At 38.7% G+C, this 27,726-nt stretch overlaps 1 protein-coding gene across 2 annotated transcripts in view; it reads right to left on the bottom strand.

The window, feature by feature from the left end:
- NVL (nuclear VCP like) overlaps window positions 1–1,962 on the bottom strand; it is a 107,495-nt gene extending 105,533 nt beyond the window's left edge. For both annotated transcript variants that reach the window (XM_068541773.1, XM_068541772.1), the window contains exon 1: window positions 1,867–1,962. In XM_068541773.1, coding sequence (XP_068397874.1) covers window positions 1,867–1,923 — 57 coding nt within the window. In that variant the 5' untranslated portion in view covers window positions 1,924–1,962. The remainder of the gene's footprint in view (window positions 1–1,866) is intronic.
- Between the last annotated feature and the right edge of the window lie 25,764 nt (window positions 1,963–27,726).

Raw genomic sequence — 27,726 nt, 5'->3', positions numbered from 1 at the left:
GCTAAGTGAAACAAGCAAGCAGCAGAATAGATGCAGATAAGCCCATGTGTGTGATTAAAAATAATTAATACATCTATAAGTGCATATATGCATACAAAATTTTAAGAAAGATACAATAGAAACTCTCCCTGATTACCTGTGGAGAAATGGAGTGGAGATGAAAGGAATTCTTTCTTTTCATTTTATACCCTCCAGTTCCTTTTATTTTAAACCATAAGAACCTATTACTTTTATAATGAACCAAAGTAAAAGCAAGAGAGGAAAACTGCTAATGTCAAATGCTGAAGAGCAGTCAAGTGTGGCAAGGACTGAGAAGAGGCCACTGGATTTAGCCATTAGGAGTCACTGCTCAGAGACCTGAATAAAGTGAGGGAGCAAGTTGTGCAAACATCCAGAGGAAGAGTCATTGAGACTGAGTGAACTGCAACAGCAAAAGTCCTGTGCTTGGCATGTCTGAGAAGGTCCGTGTATATAGGACAGTGTAATCAAGGGAGACAGAAAAGGGACAAAAAGGTAGACAGGGGCAAAGTACATAGAGCTATTTAGGATGGATTTTACTCCAAATGTCCAAAAGTCCACTGAAGGGTTTTGAGCAGGGCCCTGGCAAACTCCAATTTTCCCTCTAAAAGGATATCCCTGGCTGCTCTATGGGGAACAGACTTTAAGTAAAACCAGAATCAGAGAGATCAATTAGGAGGCTACTGCAATACTCTAATAGGGAGTGTGGTTTGGACTAGGATGTTGGAGGAGATGGTAAAAAGTGGTTAGGTTTGAAGTATATTTTGAAGGTAAAGCCAAATAGGTTGCTGATTAATTGCTTACAGGAAGCAAAAGTCAGAATGAGTCTTAAGGTTTTTGGCCTTAACAAACGGATGTTATATACTGAAATAAAGAACACTAAGAAAGGACAGGTTTGGAGGAGAATATCAAAAGTTTAGTTTGGATACGTTAAGTTGAAATATCGATCAGACACTCAAGAGATGTTGAGTAGGCAGCTGCATATATGAATCTGGAACTCAAGATAAAAATCTGCATTGGATTATAATATAAATTCAGAAGTCATGAATGTGTAAATAGCATTTAAAGGTACCAGACTGCATGAGATCACCTAGAAGTGTGGATGGATAAGAGAGAAGTACGAGGATAATGAAAGAGAAGGTAAGAGCACAGGGGCTCAAAGGCACTTCCAACAGATGGTAGGAAGAGACAGATCCAAAAAGGAAATTGTACAGTGGCCGGAAAAGTAAAAGAGACACAACGAGAGTATATAGCTCTTAAAGTATCTGTGTCTCTTTCTAACTAAGATTGCGTGCTGACTGTACCATTCCAAGACATTTACCACACAATGCATTCCACTGGTGATTATGAAAATGAAAAAAACCGTAGGTAAAGTGCCCATTATAAAGTCAGATCCAGAGTATCTCTTTTTACTGTGTCCCAACCTGACCCCAAGTTTCCTGAGAATGGAAATTAACGTATTCTTTATGGCCCCCAAAGCGCTTCGTCCACATGGGCTTTCGAAGAATGTTTCCGTCCCCACTTCACAAGACAGGAAGATTTACACTCAAAGGCCATCTGCACTCTCCTTGCTTATCTGCACTGAGGTCAAGCAGATCCGGGCAGGACCCCATCAAGCCGCAGCCTCCCACGGTCTCGGGCTGCTCCGTGAAACCCCGCCCCACAGTGAGAAGGGAAGGCCTGGAACCGCTCGCGAAGAAGTGGGGTTGTCAACAGCCCCATGCCCGCACCCTAACTGGAGCAGGCGGCTAGTCGGGTTCGAGCTGGGAGCCCCCCGAGAAGGGGCCTGCGGTGACCCTGGGCACCGAACGCGCACCACTGTGAGGCCTGGCCGTTCGGGATACACACCTGGGTGACGCGCTGCTTCAGCTTATTATCCACAAACCTCGCGGGCCTGGGCTTCATCGCTTCTGCTTCCGTCGCCGCTGTCTGGGCTTCACGTGAACCGAGGGCCTCCCCGAGGCTGCCCGCGGCGATCGCCGGGCCAGCTTCCCCCAGAAATGCTCCCCAAGCCGGCCTAGCCCGTGCCGTTCCCCTCAGGACTTTTGTATGGCGAGTGAGGAAAAAAAAACTACCGAAAACACACGGAGAAGACTTGAAAGCAGTAGGGAGTTTCTAGGAGTCTTATTTTACAGGCTTGTCCGAGAGGCCCTGGATGAAGGACCCGTTTGAACACGCTCAACTTTATTGTTCCCAACTGTGCGGTGATGCGCATAGGCGGCTGCAGGGAGGTTCGTGCGGGCGACTGGTACCCCGCCTCTGTTTGTAGCCGGTTTCGCTTGTCAGATTCTAGGCGTTCCAGGCGCGCCGTTTGCGAATGTAAAGTTAATCTTGACTTAGAATCTTAACAAAACGAAAACTAGATACTTGGACGATTAGATCAGGATAAAAACACAGCGCCACCCTGCTGCTTGCTTTCCCACCCAGTGACGCGCATTACTGAGACCCGACAAAGGGGCTTGGTGTCAAGAGAGAAGGAAAGATTAGCTTACCCAGATAACCAAACCATCTGTTACATTTGGAAATCACTTGCTATTATGGTATTTTCGACAGATAATTCATTGAGCACATCCAGTGGCAGACTCCATCTTGGCTTAGAAACTGCCCAGAATTTTATTAAACGTATGTGTTTGCCCGCAAGAAGTTTATCTTGCAGCGAAGGAGACACAAATAAAGGAACCATTATCAAAAAATTTACTGGCTTTAGTTTCTGTTTGTTTGCTTGTTTTAATCGTGTTTTCAGTATTCTTATTTGAGGTCTTACTTGGCTTATGACAATATTAAGTGTGGCCTAAGTAGTGTATTGAGGTGTGGAGAGGAGATGGAATTAAGAGAAGATGGTGAGATGTTGACAGTGTGGATAAAGAATGTTGCCTGACATTTTAGTAAACAAAGGATGTGGCCATAAAGCCATCAGCCACTCTTGCTGCCCCCAGTGGTGCACCCTGAGAGGAATTCAGGATGGAGAAAAACAGGATGCTGACCCTAGGTAGTTAAGGTGCATATCAAAAGTATAATTTCAATAAGGCCAGACTCTTGCGCCTTCCCGTACATAAAAAAAGCACTAAAATCATTGACTTGAGATGTCTGTTTTTTGTGATTAGCAGTAATCTTTTGATGTTCAACTAAAGGTTTTTGTTTTTGTTTTCAGCAAAACTTCCTATGCATCCTGGCTCCTCCCTTACCTCTTTGGATCACAGAGCTGGTTCCCAGGGCTATAGTCCTCAGTAAGTCTGCCAAATAAAACATAATCCTCAACTTTTAGGGTATGCATTTTTTCAGTCGACAACAGATAATCTTCTAGCCAGGGTACCACTGACTTACTTTCTGTGCAGAGTTTAGAGTATAACAATGTTCTTTTTAATGGTTCTTATCTGTACACTGAATGAAGTATAGATTCTCACTCTGATTTTCAAAACATTGGGCGATGTGGCTCCAACTTCATTTCCTACTTCTTCACTATATAGGTACTCTGCTTTTAGCTAAGCAGCATTGCCTGCATTTATTCAGCCAGTGAATATTTATTGAAGACCTACTATGTCACAGGCACTGAGTACAGCTATGAAGAAAGAAAAGATTCCTGCTTCTATGGGACTTACAGTTCTTTTGGAAGGTAATAATGATAAACAGATAAATAAATTATACACAGCACTTTGCTTTCACTGACATTTCCTCTTATCTACAATGTCCTTCCTGGCCAGCCTTTGAGTTTCAGCATCCTAGCTAACCATCTCCCCTACAGCCTTTCCTGTTATTTCCTTTTATTAAAATCTCCACCCAGTGAAGCCTCCTTTCATTCATTCAACAAGTATTTACTGAATACCTACCAGTATAAGTCCCTGCCCTGCCCTTGAGTCTTGTGGGGAAAAGCAAAATAATTGTAATTGTAACTTTTATAATATTTTAAATTAGATAAAGTATTTATGTGCTTGATTAAAAGTTAGTGAAGATTCCTTACAGCAAATAGCACAAATATACTCATTGCCCAGTAACTTTTTAAATGTAATTTTATTCTGTGCATACCAAATGTACCACATAGAATAAAACAGGCTAAAGGGCCCAGCAGCATTACAACATATACCAAGCAGCATAGTGTATTAGTCTATAATTTGTTGGAGAGGACTATTCTACACTTAGGGTCAGCTTCATGGGTGTGTGATCTGTGCAGCCGCAAAGGGCTTTGTGCTCAGAAGGGCTCCATGCTTGGTTTAATGCTCTGCAGTTGCTATCTTGAAACTCTTAATACTGTTTGAACAAGTGGCCCCTTATTTTAATTTTGCACTGGGCCCTGAAAATTATGTAACTCATTTGGCCCTTAAGTACTCTAGAATGCAAACTTGTTAAGGGCAAGGGGTGTGTTTTTCACCTATTTACTGCATCAGGTGCAGTAGGCAATAACTGAAAGTAAGTTAATAGTAGGCATCAATAACTGTATGCTAGAACATTTTCCATTGGAATTATTTCCAGTAATCATTGCCCTGAAGACAATTTTACCTTAATTCCAGTGTTTAGATTTTACAGTGCCATACACCTAAACCAAAAACATTACCGAAGAGTAACTTGAGTGCATATACATCTCAAGAACTTCCTGCAGTAATTGAATTGTCCTCCATTCTTTAATGGTGCAACCCCACCTAGTGGTAGTGGCACATTTCACCTTCTGTTCATCATACCTTTGCCCTCCCAAATTTTGTATCTCACTAGCAAACAGCCTCTTGTCTAATTGTGCTTCTTAATTAGGGTGATCTATGTCCTGATTTACTCAAGACAGTCCCGATTTTTGCCTCTTAATCAAGCACAATTATTAACAGTATTCCTTTTGTGGAAATAAATGAAAGTCACCCAAATGAGAACAGGCAAAGACTATTCAGAGCTTGCAATAATAGCAAGGGAGTTTGGCCACCATCACTTGCATTTTGGCAGAGACTCAAAGGCAGGTAAAGGATTGGGAAAGCTTTATAGCTGAAAAAGGGAAGGTTTCAGATATGCCCTGATTGAAGACTCGTGGTATGGGGAAGCTGTAGGAGGGCTAACTAAAAGCAGGGCATCCTATGTGACTAGTTAGGGGCGTATATTTGGCTTTCTCTGGTGAGTCCTAAGTTTGAAGCAGGGACGAAAATTAGAGAAGCTGTCAGTGGAGTTCTGGACATTTGGGGCCAATGCTACAGGGTTTATTGTTTGGCTTCCTGGATTGTTTGCTAGAGATATTGTTCTGACTTCCTACAAGTCCAACCTGTAGATAGCAGGCTGGCTTCCTGGTTTGGTACCTGCAGATAGTAGCTTGGTTTCCTGGACTGGTTGCTGCAGATTATAAATCAGAGTATTGTTTTGTTTTGTTTTTTATTTTTTTTACAGGGTCTGGCCATTGTTCATTTGTATATTCAGTTTCTCATCTTTATCTCTCATAAGGGTTCCAGTTTGGGCAATGAATTATATGGTCATCAATGTATAATAGGAACATGGAGAAAAACGGTGAGAGTGTGCATGACCGAGGTTCCTTACCAAGGTTCAAAAGGGAGGTTGCCTGCTTGCTGGGAGCTGCAGACTGAGTCTGTATCCATGTTTTCTGAGGTTAAGAAAAAAAATCTTTGATTTGATTTATTTTGTAAAGGCCAATAATTCCGATTTCTAATCAAGTTTGTTCTCCTTTGAGATGAATGCCTCATTCCTGTCCCTAATCTTGAATAGAATAAAAATAATATCTGAGCTGGCATTTTATGCATTCGATCTACAAATGTTTATCTACTATATGGCAGTTACTATGCTAAAGTCAGAGGATACAGTGATGATCAAACAGATATGGTCTGTGAACTTATGTTCTAGTGAGAGGGTCAAGCGGTGGGCTGGCAAAACAATTAACATATAATTACAAAAATGACAAATAATGAGGATTTCATAGCCCTTGGAACAGTACCTTTTATATAGAAGGTTTTCAGTGAATGATTGCTAAGTAAATGAATGAAAATTGTGACAGAAATAATCAAGGTACTGTGATAAAGAATAGCAAAAGCAGCCTACCTCAGTCTTAGTAGTTATCGGAAGAATTTCTGAGAATGTGACATGTGAGAACCTTAAGGATAGCAGAACTGGTTGCTGAAAGAGAATTTCAGATAGAGAGAGTGTGCAAAGTCCCTAAAGCAGGAAAGAAGTTGACCTGTTCTAGGAAGAGAAAGAGAGAAAATATACTTCTTTCTTGTTTAAATCACCAGTATTTGAGGTTTCTGTCATTGACAACCAACATTAATTTGAGTGGATATGGGTAATTTGGAGGAATTTCAAAAGTTGAGTCTAAGATTAATGTGAAAGAACAAATGGTCAAGAAGAGCAAAAGATTCTTGAATAAGAATTCAATATCATTACTCTTTTAAAAAAAACTCTATTGATGTATCTTTTATCTATAATAAAATGTGTCCATTTTGGTGTATAGTTCAATATTTTAAAAATTGAGGTAAAATTAACATAAAATTCACCATTTAAACTATATCACAGATAAAATTTAGTGGCGTTTAGTATATTTACAGTGTTGGGCCAGTATCATGAATACATAGTTCGAGAACATTTTCATCATCCCCAAAAGAAGCCCCATATACCTTAACCAATCACTCCCAGTTTCTCCCTTTCCCCAGCCCCTGGAAAACACTAAGCTACTTTTTTTTTTTTAAATAAATTTGTTTATTTTATTTATTTATTTTGGCTGTGTTTGGTCTTTGTTGCTGTGCACGGGCTTTCTATAGTTGTGGCGAGCGGGGGCTACTCTTCGTTGCGGTGCGCGGGCTTCTCATTGCAGTGGCTTCTCTTCTTGAGGAGCTCGGGCTCTAGGCGCATGGGCTTCAGTAGTTGTGGTGCACAGGCTTAGTTGCTCCGCGGCATGTGGGATCTTCCCGGACCAGGGCTCGAACCTGTGTCCCCTGCATTGGCAGGTGGATTCTTAACCACTACACCACCAGGGAAGCCCTAAGCTACTTTTTATCTCTATGGATTTACCTATTATGGACATTTCATATGCATGGAATCATACAATATGTGACTTTTTTGTGTCTGGCTTCTTTCACTCAGCATGGTTTCTTTCCAAGGTTTATCCAGGTTGTAGCATGTACTGGTACTTCATTCCTTTTTTTTTTTTTTTTCATTCCTTTTTGTGGTTGAATAAGATTTCATTGTATAGATCTGTCACATTTTACTTATCAGTTAATCAGTTGGTTGACATTTAGGATTATTTCATCTTTTTAGCTTGTAAGAATAATGCTGCTATGAGCATTTGTATACAAATTTTTCTATGAATACCTGGTTTCAGTTTTCTTGGGTATATACCTAAGATTGGGATTGCTAGGTCATGTGGGAATTCAATGTTTATCTTTTTGAAGAACAACCAAACTGTTTTCCACAGGAGCTGCACTACTTTACATTCCCACCAGCAGTGTATGAAGGTTCCAGTTTCTCCATATCCTGCCCAAACCTTTTTTCTGTCTTTTTATTTTTTAAATTACAGCCATCCTAGTGGGTGTGAAATGATAATCTCATTGTGATTTTGATTTGCATTTCCCTAAAGTTAATTTCTTAATGGCTACCCTGGAAAGTACAATTAAACATGTTAATTTATAACAATCTACATTGAATAAACTTTGCTGCTACTATATATATAGCTTTGTCCCCCTCATTACCTTGTCACATATTACATATTTATACATTGTGTGCCCATCAATAGCTTTATAATTATAGTTTTATGTAGTTGTATTTTAAATCATATAGGAAACAAAGAAGAATTACAAACCAAAATTAAATTAATACTGACTTTTTAATTTACTTATGTAGTTACTTTTACCGGAATTCTTTATTTCCTCATATGGTTTCAAGTTAATATCCTTCATTTCAGCCTAAAGGACTGACACCCTTTACCTTTTTTGTAGGGCAGGTCTACTGGCAAAGAAATCTCTCAGTTTTTGCTTATCTGGGAATGTCTTTATTCTTGCTTCATTTAAAAACATTTTAAATTTTAGTAAAAAACGTGTAACAGAGTTTACCATCTTAACCATTTCTAAGTGTACATTTTAGTAGTGTTAGTCATATTAACATTGTTGGGCGACACATCTCTAGAACTTTTTCCTCTTGCAAAACTGAAACTCTGTATGCATTGAACAAAAAGTCCCCATTTCCTCTTCAACCCAGCCCCTGGAAACCACCATTCTACTCTCTGTTTCTATGAGTTTGACTACTAGAGTATCTCATATAAGTGGAATCATTCAGTATTTGTCTTTTTGTGGTGGCTTATTTCAATTTAGCATAATATCCTAAAGGTTTATCCATGTCATAGCATGTGACAGGATATCCTTCTTTTGAAAGGCTGAATAATGTTCTATTGTATACCACATTTTCTTTATCCATTTATCTGTCAAGGGACATTTGGGTTGTTTTCACCTCTTTGCTACTGTGAAAAATACTGCAATGGTGTGCAAATATCCCTTCAAGATTTTGCTTTCAATTCTTTCGTATATATACCCAGAAGTGAGATTGCTGGATCATATGGTAATTCTATTTTGAATTTTTTGAGAAACCTCCATTCTATTTTTTATGGGGGCTGGACCATTTTACATTCTCATCAACAGTACACAAGAGTTCCATTTTCTCCATATCTTCACCAATACTTGGTATTTTCTGTTTTTTTCTTTTTTTTTTTTTGATAGTGGTCAACCTAATGGGTGTGAAGAAATATCTCATTATGGTTTTGATTTGCCATATACTGATTATTAAAGATGTTGAACACCCTTTCATATGCTTGTTGGCTATTTGTATATCTTCTTCGGAGAAATGTCTATTTGAGTTCTTGCCTATTTTGTAATTGGGTTATTTGTTTTTTTGTTGTTGATTTGCAGTTCTTTATATATTCTTGATGTTAATCCCTTATCAGATATATGATTTCAAGTATTTTCTCCCATTCCATTGGTTACCTTTTCACTCTGTTGTTTCCTTTGATGCACAGAAGTTTTAAAGTTTGATATAATTCCATTTGTTTATTATTTTGCTTTTTTTCCCTGTGCTTTTGGTGTCATATGCAAGAAATCTTTGCCAAATCCAATGTCATGAAGCTTTCCTGTATGTTTTCTTATAGGCATTTTATATTTTTAGGTCTTATGTTTTACTTTTTAAGGATAGTTTTGTTGGATCTGGAATTCTTCATGTAGAATTTTGTTGTGTTTTGTTTCTTTTCTTTCAGTACTTCAATTATGTTATCCCAGTGTCTTCTGGTGTTTGTGATTTTTTTGATGAGAAATCAACTGTTCATCTTATTGAGGCTCCCTTGTACAAGACTAGTCACTTCTCTCTTGCTGATTTTGGAATTCCACCTTTGGCTTTAAATAATTTGATTACAATGTGTCTTGGTGTGACTCTCTTTGAGTTTTCTTTCAGAGTTTCTACTTGGTATTTGATGAGCTTGTTGAATGTGTATTTTTTTTTTGGCTGTGTTGGGTCTTCGTTGCTGCATGTGGGTTTTCTCTAGCTGCAGTGAGTGGGGGATGCTCTTCATTGTGTTACACAGGCTTCTTGCTGTGGTGGCTTCTCTTGTTGCAGAGCACGGGCTCTAGGTCCACAGTTTCAGTAGTTGCAGCACCCGGGCTCAGTAGTTGCAGCATGTGGGCTCAGTAGTTGTGGCGTGCAGGCTCTAGGGCGCTTGGGCTTCAGTAGTTGTGGTGCGTGAGCTCAGTAGTTGTGGCTTGCGGGCTCTAGAGCGCAGGCTCAGTAGTTGTGGTACACGGGCTTAGTTGCTCCATGGCACATGGGATTTTCCTGGACCAGGGATCGAACCTGTGTCCCCTGCATTGGCAGGCGGATTCTTAACAACTGCACCACCAGGGAAGTCCCTGGATGTGTAGATTCATGTCTTTCATCAAAGTTGAGAAGTCATTGGTCAGTATTTTTTGAAATATTCTTCCTATTCTTTTCTCCCTCTCCTCTTCTGGAACTACCATTATACATATGTTAGTACCTTTGATAATGTCCCACAGGTTTCATATAAGCTGACTAGTTTTCTTTATTAATTTTTCTTTCTGCTTTTCCAAGTAGGTAATTTCAATTGACTTTTCTTTAAGTTTGCTGATTTTTTTTCTGCCTGCCTAAATCTGCTGTTAAAACCCTCCAGTGAATTTTTCATTTCAGTTATTTTACTTTTCAACTCCTTAATTTCTATTTGATTCTTTTTCATAATTTCTATCTCTTTATTAATTTCTGTATTTGGTGAGACATCGTTCTCACAGTGTCCTTTAGTGTTTTTGTAAATGGTTTTCTTTAGATTTTTGAGCATATTTTAAATAGTTGATTTAAAATCTTTATTTATTTATTTTTAAAAATGTATTTATTTTATTTTAGTTACTTTTGACTGCATTGGGTCTTCATTGCTGTGCACGGGCTTTCTCTAGTTACGGCGAGTGGGGGCTACTCTTTGTTGTGATGTGCAGGCTTCTCATTGCGGTGGCTTCTCTTGTTTTGGAGCATGGGCTCTAGGCACGCAGGCTTCAGTAGTTGTGGCATGCGGGCTTCAGTATTTGTAACGTGTAGGCTCAGTAGTTGTGGCTCACGGACTCTAGAGCACAAGCTCAGTTGTTGTGGTGCATGGGCTTAGTTGCTCCATGGCATGTGGGATCTTCCTGGACCAGGGCTCGAACCCTTGTCCCCTGCAATAGCAGGCGGATTCTTAACCACTGCGCCACCAGGGAAGTCCCTAAAGTCTTTGTTTATTAAATCCAATGTCTGGGCTTCCTCAGAGACAGTTTCTGTTAATTTCTTTTCATCTCGTATATTGGCCTACTTTCTTATTTCTTTGCATGCCTCATTTTTTTGTTGTTGTTGTTGAAAACTGGACACTTTGAATGTTATAATATGACATCTCCCTCCCCAGGTTTTATTGTTGCAGCTTGTTGTAATTGTTATTTGCTTGTTTAGTACTTTTCTGAACTAATTTTATTAAGTCTGTATTCTTTGTTGTGTGTGGCAACTAAGGTCTCTGTTCCTTTAGTTTAGTGGCCAGCTAGTGATTCAACAGAGATTTTCTTAACTGCCAAGATTTAGCTGTTTTTTTTCTTGTTGTTTTTGTCTCAGTGCTGTAACCTTCTGACTAGTTTCTGAAGTTTTGATAAAGTTGATTCTGACAGTTTTTGCCAGTTTATTTTTGGATATTTTGTGGAGAGAGAGATTTTTGGAGTTCCTTACTCCACCAGCTTTACTGATGTCGCTCAAATTTGATTGGTTTTGACAATATGTGGACCTGTATAATCAATACAAAGATAGAGATCATTTCTATCAACCCTGAAATATTACCTTACACCTCATCCCAGTCAATCCACTGTCCCCTAGATATAGGCCACCAGTGAAATGCTTTCTGTTACTTTATATTAGATTTTAATTTGTCAAGTTTCATATAATAGAATCATATAGTATGTATTCTTTTGTTTCTGATTTCTTTTGCTCAATGTAATATCTTTGAGATTTATCCATGTTTTGCATATCAGTAGTTTGTTGTTTTTATTGCTGGGTAGTATTCCATTGTATGTTTACACCACAGTTTTTTCTTACCCATTTGTCTATTCACAATTGTTGGGTGATTTCCATTTTTTGGCTTTCTCCACTATTTTAAAGTGCACCTTTTTAATATTACATTACCTCAGATATTCGAATCTCTTTTCTTTATATTTTATTTTGTTCAGTTGGTAGTTTGCTTCTGTCAGTGCTTCCCTCATTCATGAACAAATTTTTTCCCTATTAACTTCAGACCTTAGAAATCTATCCTGTGTGTGTAGTGTAAATGTGAGTGTGAATGAGATCAAATATAAGCATGGCCCTGAATGGGAATTCTGATTCCTTTTGGGTGACTCTTTTTTCTACCCAAAGTCAAGCTTCCTTGATACTTCCATATGCTTTTTATATCTCTATTAATCCTCAACTCTGCTTATAAATGGGGCTGTTCTATACGATTCCCGTAATTTATGCCATTCCTCTCCTGCATATGAGGTTTTGGTCTTGGACTTACTTTCCTACTTGGACATTGAAGTCCCAGCTTGTGATGATTGCAGTCTATACATAGCTACAATTCTCTCATGAGATTTTCAGCCCTGTTTTACTGCTTTACTCTGATTTGGGTTTAAGAAACTATGGTAATCTTAGTTATGGTAAAACTATGTTTTTTTTTAAAACTATGGTAAAACTATGGTAAATTTTTAATTAATTACCTTAGTGTTTATTTTTTATGCTGCATTTTATGTGACATTTCTTTGTGTTTGGCACTAGATGGAAGACATGTAAGTTATGTGTCAGCTTGGTTAATTGATATAATGTTCAATCAATATCGACTGAATTTTTCCCTTAGAATATTGAGGATGTTGCATTCCTGCTTTACTGAATATGGGGTCACCAATGAAAAGTTTCATAACAGTCTTTTCCTTTTGTACTTTTAGATTTTACAGTTAGGTCTGGTTCCATTTTGAGTTAATTTGTGAATGAGGTGAGGATTATGGGCCAAGGTTCATTTTTTGCCTATGGATATCCAGTAGTTACAGAATAACATGTTATGGAAAAGATTATTGAATTGTCTTTGCATCTTTATCAAAAAAGATATATTGACCATATATATGTGTGTCTTTTTATGAACATTCTATTTTGTTCCATTTACCTATGTGTCTCTATTTTTATTAATATCACAATGTCTTTTTAAAAAATTTATCTATTCATTTATTTATTTTTGGCTACGTTGGGTCTTTGTTGCTGCACGCAGGTTTTTCTAGTTGCGGCAAGCAGGGACTACTCTTTGTTGCAGTGCGTGGGCTTCTCATTGCGGTGGCTTCTCTTGTTGCAGAGCACAGGCTCTAGGCACATGGGCTTCAGTAGTTGCAGCATGCAGGCTCAGTAGTTGTGGCTCAAGGGCTCTAGAGTGCAGGCTCAGTAGTTGTGGCGCACAGGCTTAGTTGCTCCGTGGCATGTGGGATTTTCCTGGACCAAGGCTCGAACCCATGTCCCCTGCATTGTCAGGCAGATTCTTAACACTGTGCCACTGGGAAGTCCCACAAAGTCTTGATTGCTGTAGATTTTAGCATATCTTGAAATCAGGTAATGTGAATTCTTCAACTTTGTTTTTGTTTTTCAAAATTGTCTTGGCTATTATATTTCCTTTGCGTTTTCACATAAATTTTAGAATAAGCTTGATATTTCTATAAAAGAAATCCTGCTATTTTTTCTTTTAAATTTAAATTTTATTTTTGGCTGCGTTGGGTCTTCGTTGCTACACACAGGCTTTCTCTAGTTGTGGCGAGCGGGGGCTACTCTTCATTGCAGTGCGCAGGCTTCTAATTGCGGTGGCTTCTCTTGTTGTGGAGCATGGGCTCTAGGCATGCGGGCTTCAGTAGTTGTGGCACACAGGCTCAGTAGTTGTGGCACACGGGCTTAGTTGCTCCGCGGCATGTGGGATCTTCCCCGACCAGGGATTGAAGCCATGTCCCCTGCATTGGCAGGCAGATTCTTAACCACTGTGCCACCAAGAAAGTCCCCCTGCTATGGTTTTTATTGGAATTGCATTGAAGCTATAGACCAGTTTTGGAGGAACTGACATTTTAACCATTTTGAGTATTCTAATCCACAACATGCTTTATCTCTCTATTCATTTAAGTGTTTGATTTATTTCATGAGTGTTTTGTAATTATCACAAAAAGATCCTGGAGATAATTTATTAGATTTATCCCTAAATATCTCATGCTTTTTTGGTGATATTATAAGTGGTACTGTTTTAAAATTTTCATTTCTAACTGTTAATTCATAGTATATAAAAATGCACTTGGTTCTTGTGTATTGACTTTGTGTCCTCCAACCTTGTGTTAGTAAGACAATATACACAGACAAAATTAATATCCTCCTTTCCAGCCCATAAGTATTTTTTCTTCCCTTATTGTACTGACTAGACATAGCAGAGAACAGAAAGGAGGCACAACACTGAAAACAAGAAGATTAAGTGAAAGTCTTCAAATATGAAACCACAGTTCCATTTCCGCATTTGTCTCTCAGAATACTAGCAGCCTGGCTTATACTCCTGTAGACAAGAGTTTGGATTCTTTTCTGGAATAACTGCAGGGCCCTAGGGAGAAGATCCACATTTGAGAAGGTGAGAGTCAACCACTGATCAACTAGGTCACGACTGATCAACACACATGAAACCGTTAATCAACCAGCCCTGCCCATCCACACTGAGCTTCCAACCACCTTTTTTTTTCTTTTGGCCATGCCACATGGCTTGTGGGATCTTAGTTCCCTGACCAGGGCTCGAACCTGGGCCCTGGGCAGTGAAAGCGTGGAGTCCTAACAACTGGACTGCCAGGGAATTCCTCCAACCACCTTTTTAGTGTTTGGGGTTTTTTTTTAACATATGAAAAGACTGTCAAGGGTCAAAGTGTGCTTGCCAGTAATCAGGAACATGAACTGAACAGACCAAAACAAAGTAATGGGGGAAAAGAAGAGAGGAAACAGAGGCAAAGCACGGAGCAAAATATTTAAAGTATACTAAAATTTGTACCCTCATAGAAATGAGAAAATTCTGTATCACTGAAATAAGAAGAGGGTGCTATAAGAAAGAACAATCAGAGGACAAAACACAAAATACACAGGGATGGAAAGAGGAGAGGAAATAGCCTCAATCTAGGAGGTCCCAATTATAATTAAAAGAAGTTTTATGAAGCTGGAAAGGAGAAAGCAGAAATAAAAAATAATAATCAAAGAAGTAAGGACTTCCCTTGTGGTGCAGTGGTTAAGAATCTGCCTGCCAGTGCAGAGGACATGGGTTTGAGTCCTGGCCCGGGAAAATCCCACATGCCATGGAGCAACTAAGCCCGTGAGCCACAACTACTGAGCCTGTGCTCTACAGCCCATGAGCCACAACTACTGAGCCCTCATGCCACAACTACTGAAGCCCACACGCGTAGAGCCTGTGCTCCGCAACAAGAGAAGCCACTGCAAAGAGAAGCCTGCGCACCACAACGAAGAGTACCCCCGCTCGTCATAACTAGAAAAAGCCCATGCGCAGCAACGAAGACCCAATGCAGCCAAAAATAAATAAATAAAATAAATAACTTTATAAAAAAAAGAAAACAAACTATTAAAGAAAATAATCAAAGAAGCAACCCTTGAAATGTATCAGGACTGGAAGGCATGAGTATTTATATTCAACAAGCCTACTGAGTGCCTTGCACAATGAAGAAGACATGTTATCATGACATTTCAGAAGGTCAGGGCTAAGAGAAGATCCTAAATCTTCCAGGGAGAACAAACAGGATACATCCATAGTATCAAGAATTTTAGAACGGCACAAAATTTTCAATGTGTGCACTAATACAAGCTAGAAAACAGTAGAGCAATGGTGTCAAAATTATTATGGAAAATAATTTTCAACCTATAATTCTGTACTATTTCAAGCTATCAATCAAGGTAGGGGTAGAACGAAGCTATCCTTAGACATACTAAGCCTCTATGTATCCTTACATCCATGTATCCTTTCTCTGGAATCTACTGAAAGAAGCCATCCAGCAAGTGAGGGAACAGTTCAATTTGAGAAGCAAATGTATGTTCCGCTCTTGTCTTCTCATTTTGAGAAGAAAATGTATATTCTGCTCTTGAAGTGATCTTAGATATCAATTACATACAGTTCATTGACGGTATTGTTGAGATCAGCTATGTCCTTATTGATTATCTGCCTGCTGTATCTATCTATTTCTGTTAGAGAGCTGTTGAGGTCTCCAACTATAATAGTAGATTCATGTATTTCTCCTTACAGTTCTGTCAGTTTCTGCCTCACATATTTTGATGCTGTATTGTTTGGTGCATACACATTAAATATTGTTGGGTCTCCTTGGAGACTTGATCTTTTATCATCATGCAATGCTCTCCCTTAACTCTGATAATTTTTCTTGCTCTGAAGACTGCTCTGTCTGAAATTAAAATAGCTTCTCCTGCTTTCTTTTGATTAGTGTTAGCATAGTAATAGTGTTGAGAGAAAAATACCACCAACCTAGAATTCTGTATCCTGTAACATTATCCTTCAAATGTGAGGGAGAAATAAACACTTTCTCAGACAAACAGAAACAGAGAATTTCTTGCCAGTTAACCTGCCTTGCAAGAAATGTTAAAAGAAGTTTTTTGGGGAGAAGGAAACCAATGTAAGTCAGAAACTCAGATGTATATAGAGAAAGGAAGATCTTTAGAGAAGGAATAAATGAAGGTAAATAAAACCTTTTTCTTATTCTTGATTGTTCTGTTTGTTCAAAATAATAATAGCAACAATGTATTCAAATATATATATACATATATATGTGTATATATACATACATACATGCTTACGTATAAGTGAAATGAATGACGAGAATGATACAAGGGAGGAGAGACCTTCAAGATGGTGGAGGAGTAAGACGTGGAGGTCACCTTACTCCCCACAAATACATCAGAAATACATCTACATGTGGAACAACTCCTACAGAACAACTACTGAATGCTGGCAGAAGACCTCAGACTTCCCAAAAGGCAAGAAACTTCCCACATACCTGGCCGTGTGGCTGACAGAGTCTTGGTGCTATGGCTGGGTGTCAGGCCTGTGCCTTTGAGGTGGGAGAGCCGAGTTCAGGACATTGGTCCACCAGAGACCTCCCAGCTCCACATAATATCAAACAGCAAAAGCTCTCCCAGAGGTCTCCATCTCAACGCTAAGACCCAGCTCCACTCAACGACCAGCGAGCTACAGTGCTGGACACCCTATCCCAAACAACTAGCAAGACAGGAACACAACCCCACCCATTAGCAGAGTGGCTGCCTAAAATCATAATAAGGTCACAGACACCCCAAAACACACAACCGGACGCGTTCCTGCCCACCAGAAAGACAAGATCCAGCCTCATCCACCAGAACACAGGCACCAGTACCCTCCACAGGGAAGCCTACACAACCCACTGAACCAACCTTAGCCACTGGGGGCAGACACCAAAAACAACGGTAACTACGAACATGCAGCCTGCAAAAAGCAGACCCCAAACACAGTAAGCTAAGCAAAATGAGAAGACAGAGAAGCACACAGTAGATGAAGGAGCAAGGTAGAAACCCACCAGATGAAACAAATGAAGAGGAAATAGGCATTCTACCTGAAAAAGAATTCAGAGTAATGATAGTAAAGATGATCCAAAATCTTGGAAATAGATTGGACAAAATACAAGAAATGTTCAACAAGGACCTAGAAGAACTAAAGAGCAAGCAAACAATGATTAACAACACAATAAGTGAAACTAAAAATTCTCTAGAAGGAATTAATAGCAGAATAACTGAGGCAGAAGAATGGATAAGTGACCTGGAAGATAAAATAGTGGAAATAACTACCACAGAGCAGAATAAAGAAAAAAGGATGAAAAGAAGTGAGGACAGTCTCAGAGACCTCTGGGACAACATTAAACGCACCAACATTTGAATTATAGAGGTCCCAGAAGAAGAAGAGAAAAAGAAAGGGACTGAAAAAATATTTAAAAAGATTATAGCTGAAAACTTCCCTAATATGGGAAAGGAAATAGTCAATCAAGTCCAGGAAGCACAGAGAGTCCCATACAGGATAAATCCAAGGAGAAACATTCCAAGACACATATTAATCAAACTATCAAAAACTAAATACAAAGAAAAAATATTAAAAGCAGCAAGGGAAAAGCAACAAATAACATACAAGGGAATCCCCATAAGGTTAACAGCTGATCTTTCAGCAGGAACTCTGCAAGCCAGAAGGGAGTGGCAGCACATATTTAAAGTGATGAAAGGGAAAAACCTACAACCAAGATTACTCTACCCAGCAAGGATCTCATTCAGATTCGACAGAGAAATTAAAACCTTTACAGACAAGCAAAAGATAAGAGAATTCAGCACCACCAAACCAGCTTTACAACAAATGCTAAAGGAACTTCTCCAGGCAGGAAACACAAGTGAAGGAAAAAACCTACAATAACAAACCCAAAACAATTAAGAAAATGGTAATAGGATCATACATATCAATAATTACCTTAAATGTAAATGGATTAAATGCTCCATTCAAAAGACATAGACTGGCTGAATGGTTACAAAAACAAGACCCGTATATATGCTGTCTACAAGAGGCCCACTTCAGGCCTAGGGACACATACAGACTGAAAGTGAGGGGATGGAAAAAGATATTCCGTGCAAATGGAAATCAAAAGAAAGCTGGAGTAGCAATACTCATATCAGATAAAATAGACTTTAAAATAAAGACTATTACAAGAGACAAAGAAGGACACTACATAATGATCAGGGATCAATCCAAGAAGAAGATATAACGATTGTAAATATTATGCACCCAGCACAGGAGCACCTCAATACATAAGGCAAATGCTAACAGCCATAAAAGGGGAAATTGACAGTGACACAATCATAATAGGGGACTTTAACACCCCACTTTCACCAGTGGACAGATCATCCAAAATGAAAATAAATAAGGAAACAGAAGCTTTAAATGATACATTAAACAAGATGGACTTAATTGATATTTATAGGACATTCCATTCAAAAACAACAGAATACACTTTCTTTTCAAGTGCTCATGGAACATTCTCCAGGATAGATTATATCTTGGGTCACAAATCAAGTCTTGGTAAATTTAAGAAAATTGAAATTGATCAAGTATCTTTTCCAACCACAATGCTATGAGACAAGATATCAATTACAGGAAAAAATCTGTAAAAAATACAAACACATGGAGGCTAAACAGTACACTACTTAATAACCAAGAGATCACTGAAGAAATCAAAGAGGAAATCAAAAATTACCTAGAAACAAATGACAATGAAACCATGACAACCCAAAACCTATGGGCTGCAGCAAAAGCAGTTCTAAGAGGGAAGTTTATACCAATACAATCCTACCTCAAGAAACAAGAAATATCTCAAATAAACAACCTAACTTTACACCTAAAGCAATTAGAGAAAGAAGAACAAAAAACCCCTAAAGTTAGCAGAAGGAAAGAAATCATAAGGATCAGATCAGAAATAAATGAAAAAGAAATGAAGGAAACAATAGCAAAGATCAATAAAACTAAAAGATGGTTCTTTGAGAAGATAAACAAAACTGATAAACCTTTAGCCAGCCTCATCAGGAAAAAAAGAGAGAAGACTCAAATCAATAGAATTAGAAATGAAAAGGAGAAGTAACAACTGACACTGCAGAAATACAAAGGATCATGAGAGATTACTACAAGCAACTATATGCCAATAAAATGGACAACCTGGAAGAAATGGACAAATCCTTAGAAAATCACAACCTTCCGAGACTGAACCAGGAAGAAATAGAAAATTTAAACAGACCAATCACAAGCACTGAAATTGAGACTATGATTAAAAATCTTCCAACAAACAAAAGCCCAGGGCCAGATGGCTTCACAGGTGAATTCTATCAAACATTTAGAGAAGAGCTAACACTCATTCTTTTCAAACTCTTCCAAAATATAGCAGAGGAAGGAACACTCCCAAACTCATTCTACAAGGCCACCATCACCCTGATACCAAAACCAAAGATGTCACAGAAAAGGAAAACTACAGGCCAATATCACTGATGAACATAGATGCAAAAATCCTCACCAAAATACTAGCAAACAGAAACCAATAGCCCATTAAAAGGATCATACACCATGATCAAGTGGGGTTTATCCCAGGAATACAAGGATTCTTCAATATGTGCAAATCAATCAATGTGATAAACTATCTTAACAAATTGAAGGAGAAAAACCATATGATCATCTCAATAGATGGAGAAAAAGCTTTCGACAAAATTCAACACCCATTTATGATAAAAACTCTCTAGAGGGGCTTCCCTGGTGGTGCAGTGGTTGAGAATCTGCCTGCCAATGCAGGGGACACGTGTTCGAGCCCTGATCTGGGAAGATCCCACATGCCACGGAGCAACTAGGCCCGTGAGCCACAACTACTGAGCCTGCACGTCTGGAGCCTGTGCTCCGCAACAAGAGAGGCCGCAATAGTGAGAGGCCTGCACACCGCAATGAAGAGTGGCCCCCGTTTGCCGCAACTAGAGAAAGCTCTTGCACAGAAACGAAGACCCAACAAAGCCAAAAATAAATAAATAAATTAATTAATTAAAAATAAAAATAAAAAAAAAAAATAAATAAATACATTGGATTGTTAAAAAAAAAAAAATACAAACTCTCTAGAAAGTAGGCATAGAGGGAACTTACCTGAACATAATAAAGGCCATATATGACAAACCCACAGCCAACATCGTTCTCAATGGTGAGAAACTGAAACCATATCCTCTAAGATCAGGAACAAGGCAAGGTCGTTTACTCTCACCAGTATTATTCAACATAGTTTTTGTAGGTTTAGCCACAGCAATCAGAGAAGAAAAAGAAATAAAAGGAATCGAAATCGGAAAAGAAGCAAAGCTGTCACTGTTTGCAGATGACATGATACTATACACAGAGCATCCTAAAGATGCTACCAGAAAACTACTAGAGCTAATCAATAAATTTGGTAAAGTAGCAGGATACAAAATTAATGCACAGAAATGTCTTGCATTCCTATACAGTAATGATGAAAAATCTGAAAGAGAAATTAAGGAAACACTCCCATTTACCATTGCAACAAAAAGAATAAAATACCTAGGAATCAACCTACCTAAGGAGACAAAAGACCTGTATGCAGAAAACTATAAGACACAGATGAAAGAAATTAAAGATGATACAAACAGATGGAGAGATATACCATATTCTTGGATTGGAAGAATCAACATTGTGAAAATGACTATACTACCCAAAGCAATCTACAGATTCAAGGCAATCCCTATCAAACTACCAATGGCATTATTCACAGAACTAGAACTAAAAATTTCACAATTTGTATGGAAACACAAAAGACCCCGAATAGCCAAAGCAATCTTGAGAAAGAAAAACGGAGCTGGAGGAATCAGGCTCCTGGACTTCAGACTATACTACAAAGCTACAGTAATCAAGACAGTATGGTACTGGCACAAAAACAGAAATATAGATCAATGGAACAGGATAGAAAACCCAGAGATAACCCCACGCACATATGGTCACCTTATTTTTGATAAAGGAGGCAAGAATATACAATGGAGAAAAGACAGCCTCTTCAATAAGTGGTGCTGGGAAAACTGGACATCTACATGTAAAAGAATGAAATTAGAACACTCCATAACACCATACACAAAAATAAACTCAAAATGGATTAAAGACCTAAATGTAAGGCCAGACACTATCAAACTCTTAGAGGAAAACATAGGCAGAACACTCTAAGACATAAATCACAGCAAGATCCTTTTTGACCCACCTCCTAGAGAAATGGAAATAAAAACAAAAATAAACAAATGGGACCTAATGAAACTTAAAAGCTTTTGCACAGCAGAGGAAACCATAAACAAGATGAAAAGACAACCCTCAGAATGGGAGCAAGTATTTGCAAATGAAGCAACTGAAAAAGGATTAATCTCTAAAATTTACAAGCAGCTCATGCAGCTCAATATGAAAAAAACAAACAACCCAATCCAAAAATGGGCAGAAGACCTAAATAGACATTTCTCCAAAGAAGACATACAGATTGCCAACAAACACATGAAGGGATGCTCAACATCACTAATCATTACAGAAATGCAAATCAAAACTACAATGAGGTATCACCTCACACCAGTCAGAATGGCCATCATCAAAAAATCTACAAACAATAAATGCTGGAGCGGGTGTGGAGAAAAGGGAACCCTCTTGCACTGTTGGTGGGAATGTAAATTGATACAGCCACTATGGAGAACAGTATGGAGGTTCCTTAAAAAACTAAAACTAGAACTACCATATGACCCAGCAATCCCACTACTGGGCATATACCCTGATAAAACCAGAATTGAAAAAGAGTCATGTACCAAAATGTTCATTGCAGCTCTGTTTACAATAGCCAGGACATGGAAGCAACCTAAGTGTCCATTGACAGATGAATGGATAAAGAAGATGTGGCACATATATACAATGGAATATTGCTCAGCCATAAAAAGAAACGAAATTGAGTTATTTGTCGTGAGGTGGATGGACCTAGAGTCTGTCATACAGAGTGAAATAAGTCAGAAAGAGAAAAACAAATGACTGTATGCTAACACATATATATGGAATCTAAAAAAAAAAAAGGGTTCCGAAAAACCTAGGGGCAGGACAGGAATAAAGATGCAGATGTAGAGAATGGACTTGAGGACACGGGGAGGGGGAAGGGTAAGACGGGAAGAAGTGAGAGAGTGGCATGGACATGTATACACTACCAAATGTAAAATAGATAGCTAGTGGGAAGCAGCCACATAGCACAGGGAGATCAGCTCGGTGCTTTGTGACCACCTAGAGGGGTGGGATAGGGAGGGTGGGAGGGAGATGCAAAAGGGAGGAGATATGGGGATATATGTATATGTATAGCTGATTCACTTTGTTATACAGCAGAAACTAGCACACCATTGTAAAGCAATTATCCTCCAATAAAGATGTCAAAAAAAAAAAGAAAAGAAAAGAGATAGGAAAGCAAACAAAAAAAAAGAAGCAGACTCATAGATACAGAGAACAAACTAGTGGTTACCAGTGGGGATGGAAGGGGGGAGGGGCAATAAAGGGTTAGGGGATTAAAAAAGGGTTATTATGGGATTATATGAAATCACGTGTGTGAAACTTTTGAAAATTATAAAGCACTATTGTTTCATTCAACAAAAAATAAAAGACTCAAAAAAAAATAAAAGAATGATACAAGGGACAGAAGAGAGGAATTAGGAATAATTTATTATAAGATACTTGCATTAGCCACAAAATGGTGTAGTGTTATTTAAAAGTGCTCCACAACAAGAGAAGCCGCCGCAATGAGAAGCCCGTGCACCACAACGAAGAGTAGCCCCCCTCGCTGCACTAGAGAAAGCCTGCGCACAGCAACGAAGACCCAATGCAGCCAATAAATAAATAAATAAATTTATATATATATAAAAAGAAAACAGTAACAAATATGAATCCAATATAATATTGGTCCAACTATATCAATAATCACTTAAAAAAAATTTTTTTTTTGGCTGCAAAGTGCAGCTTGTGGGATTTTAGTTCCCCGACCAGGGATTGAACCCGTGCCCTCAGCAGCGAAAGCGCAGGGTCCTAACCAGTGGACCACCAAGGAATTCCCAAAAAATACAATCCAACTATATATCATCTACAAGAAACCCACTTTAAATATAAAAACACATATAGATTAAAAGTAAAGGCATGGTTGCTATGACATTAGAACTTTAATGTTCTCACTGTAACAACAACAAAATGGTAATTATATGAAGCAAAGGATGTGTTCACTAACCTTATTGTGGTAATTATGTTGCAGTATATATGTGCATCAAATCATCACACTGTAAACCTTAAACTTACACAATGTTATATGTCAATTATATCTCATAAAATTGGAGGAAAAAAAAGCAAGGGGATAGGGATGGAGAAAGATGCATTGGGTTGGCCAAAAGGTTCATTCGGTTTTTTCCATAAGATGGCTCTAGTAGCACTTAGTTGTCTTTAACTTCATTTGAAACAATTTTGTTAGATTGTATGTGACAGCTATCATATCAGTGTGCATTTAAAAAAAGACTTATCAAAATCGGTGAATTTTTGTGTAGCCTTTTTAATATTGAAGGTGGAAGAAAAAAAGCAGCACCTTCAGCATATTATGCTTTATTATTTCAAGAAAGGTAAAAACGCAACCGAAACACACAAAGAAAGATTTGTGCAGTGTATGGAGAAGGTGCTGTGACTGATCAAACGGGTCAAAAGTGGTTTGTGAGGTTTCGTACTAGAGATTTCTCGCTGGACGATTCTCTACAGTTGGGTAGACCAGTTGAAGTTGATAGCTATCAAATCTAGACACTGAGAACAATCAATGTTATACCACAGAAGAGATAGCCGTCATACTCAAAATATCCAAATCCAGCGTTGAAAATCATTCTCACCAGCTTGGCTATGTTAATCGTTTCGAGGTTTGGGTTCCACATAAGTTATGCGAAGAAAACCTTCTTGACCATATATCTGCATGAGATTCTCTACTTAAACATAAGGAAAATTTTCTGTTTTTAAAACAAATTGTGACAGGCAATGACAAGTGGATACTGTACAACAATGTGGAATAGAAGAGATCGTGGGGCAAGTGACATGAACCACCACCAACCACACCAAAGGCCGGTCTTCAACCAAAGAATGTGATGTTGTGTATATGGTGGGACTGGAAGGGAGTACTCTATTATGAGCTCCTTCTGGACAACCAAACGATTAATTCCAACAAGTACTGCTCCCAGTTAGACCAACTGAAAGCAGCATTTGGCGAAAAGCGTCCAGAATTAGTCAACAGAAAACGCATAATCTTCCATCAGGATAATGCAAGAGTGCATGTTTCTTTGATGACCAGGCAAAAACTGTTACAGCTTGGCTGGGAAATTCTGATTCACCTGCCGTATTCACCAGACATTGCACCTTTGGGTTTCCATTTATTTAGGTCTTTACAAAATTCTCTTAATGGAAAAACTTTCAATTCCTTGGAAGACTGTAAAAGGCACCTGGGACGGTTCTTTGTTCAAAAAGATAAAAGGTTTTGGGAAGATGGAATTATAAAGTTGCCTGAAAAATGGCAGAAGGTAGTGGAACAAAAGGGTGAATATGTTGTTCAATAAAGTTCTTGGTGAAAATGAAAAATGTTTCTTTTATTTTTACTTAAAAACTGAAGGCACTTTTTGGCCAGCCCAATATTTCAGTTCACTCTCTTCTTGCTTACATAGTTTCTGAGAAGCTGGATGTAATTTTTATCTTTGCTTCTCTGTAGGTAAGGCGCTGTTTTCTTCTGGGTTCTTTCAATCATTTTTAAATTTATGTTTGATTTTCTGAAATTTGAATATGATATACCTATGCATAGTTTTTTGGCATTTATCCTGCCTTATATTCTCTGAACTTCCTGGATTTGTGTTTTGGTGTCTGATATTAAGGAAATTCCCAGTCATTATTGCTTCAAATATTTCTTCACTTTCTCTCTTTCTTCTCCTTCTGGTATTCCCATTATACAGATGTTACATCTTTTGTAATTGTCCCATGATTTTGAATGTTTTGTCCATTTTTTCAGTCTTTTTTTTTGCTTTGCCTTTCAGTGTTGGACATATCTATTGACGTATTCTCAAGCTCATTCTTTCCTTAGTGACGTCCAATCTACTAATGAACTTATGAAAGACATTCTTCATTTCTCTTGCAATGTTTCTGACCTATCGCATTTCTTTGTGAGCCTTTCTTAGAATTTCCATCTCTTTGGTTACATTATCCATCTGTTTCTTTTTTTTTTGATTTTGATTTATTTTTGGCTGCTTGCTTTGGGTCTTCTTGGCTGGGTGCAGGGTTTCTCTAGTTGAAGCGAGCAGGGGCTACTCTTCATTGCAGTGCACGGGCTTCTCAATGTGGTTGTTTCTCTTGCTGTGGAGCACAGGCTCTAGGCACGTGGGCTTCAGCAGTTGTGGCACGTGGGCTCAGTAATTGTGGCGCACGGGCTTAGTTGCTCTGGGGCATGTGGGATCTTCCCGGCCCAGGGCTCAAACCCGTGTCCCCTGCATTGGCAGGTGGATTCTTAACCACTGCGCCACCAGGGAAATCTGTAACATGTATTTTAAACCACAAGTCTTTTGTTTTGTTTTGGCCACTCCACGCGGCTTGTGGGATCTTAGTTCCCTTACCAGGGATTGAACCTGGGCCCTCTGCAGTGAGAGCGCAGAGTCTTAACCACTGGACCACCAGGGAATTCCCTAAACCACAAGTCTTGATCTCTCTCTCTCTCTCTCTCCCTCTCTCCCCCTCTCTCCCCCTCTCTCCCTCCCTCCCTCTCTCTCTCTCTCCCTCTCTCTGACACACACACACACACACACACACACACACACAAACACACAGCCTACTTATTCTTTTTTAATCCTGATTATTTCCCTCTCTTAAATTTTGCGTTCCCCATAGTTTTGACATTGCAACCACGTTTTAACTTTTCACAAGATGAGATGAAGTATCTTAATTAGAACTGATATTTCTAATCCTTGATTATGGTGCCAGCTTTTTTATTAACTCAAGATAAAACGGCAGATAGAGAATATAGGATAGCCTGTGTTTTCTGTTCCTACTTGAGGGAAATGTGTGTGAGATGAGGTTTATGTTTTTAATAAAATCTGGACTAATTTCAATAAAATCTCTCTTACAGTCAGTATGGGTCATTCATTTGGCAAACATTTATCAAACACCAGCTATTTGCAGTATAGAAGATACTGGAGGTACAAAAACTAATAAAATATGTTACTTTTATTGTAATTTAAGGCATGGTGGGCATGTAAGGAAGACAGTTAATGTAATGAGTGCTCTGATAGAGGTACGTACAAGGTGCAGTGGGAGTGTAATGATAGCTGGTTTATAAATAATCTTTTAGCAGTCCATCTAGCTTTAACCTATGAACCCTTTATGATTCTATGAACCTATGCTGTGTCAGGCAAATCCAGTTGGTTTTGCCTTCATCCTAATTTCCCTATTCATCCTCTTCTCCCCTAAGTGATCACCTTGCAGACAAACTTGTCACCCTTTCATACATTCAGTGCACCTAACGGAAGGATATTTTAAAAATGTAAATCAGATCAAGGTATTGATACTTTTATACTTAAAACTCTCCAGCAGTTTATCATCATATTAGAATAACAGTTAAACTCCTTGCCAGGGGTCCATAAGGCCCATGTGACCTTGCCCTGCCCACCTCTGACGTCCTCTCAAAACTCTCTCACCTGTATTCATTGTACTTCAGCCACATTGGCTTTTATTCTGTTCCTTAAACACACGAAGTTTCTATGAGCAACTGGGCCTTTGCGGTCTCTGTTCCCAGTGTCTGAAACACTCTGCCTGAAAATCTTTACATAGCTATTGTTCAGATTTCAACTTAAATATCAGTTCCTCAGCTTGGCCTTCTCTGATCAGTCAGTCTCCAATCTGAGGAGACGTCCCCATCCTCTTCAAAGTACTAAAACTAGCTGTCGTGGATATTTACTTATGTATATATCTGTGCATGTATGTATGTGTCTGTCTCCCCCACTGTAAAGTAAGCTACAGGAATGTAGGGATTTTTTTTTCTTTTACTCATTCTGTATCTCTAAGGTCCAGTACTTGGCATATACTAGCTGCTCAGAAAATATTGGTTGAATGAATGTATGACTTTGATATAGTTTGTTCATAGAGCTTATAACCCTTTGAAATTATCTTTTTCCTGTATTTAGTTGCTAGCTTATTGTCTGTTCCTCCCACCCACCCACCTGATAAAAGCAGCATCAGTCTGCCTTATTCATTTCTGTACCTCTGGAGTCTAGAGCAGTTCTTAGCATATAGTAGAAGTGGAGTTGGTAAACCTGTGTTAAATGAATGGATAAGACAATATATACAATTTTCAAAGATCTTAAGATCTAGAGTGGAGAGAAACATTGCTGTACAGAGAACAAGCAAGGGATTGTGAAATCTCCGGAGAAATTGAGATCAGGAAGGGCAAGTCTCAACTGTCAAGCCAAGAGTGTTGAGGTTAGATTTGTGCTTTGAGATGAAAACCTCTTACCATTCCCAAGTCAGGGGATCCAGTGGGTCCAGTG

The sequence above is a fragment of the Eschrichtius robustus genome, chromosome 3 (assembly GCF_028021215.1).
Source record: "Eschrichtius robustus isolate mEscRob2 chromosome 3, mEscRob2.pri, whole genome shotgun sequence".
NCBI classification, from domain to species: Eukaryota; Metazoa; Chordata; class Mammalia; order Artiodactyla; family Eschrichtiidae; genus Eschrichtius; species Eschrichtius robustus.
This window is presented reverse-complemented; position numbering and strand designations above follow the sequence as displayed.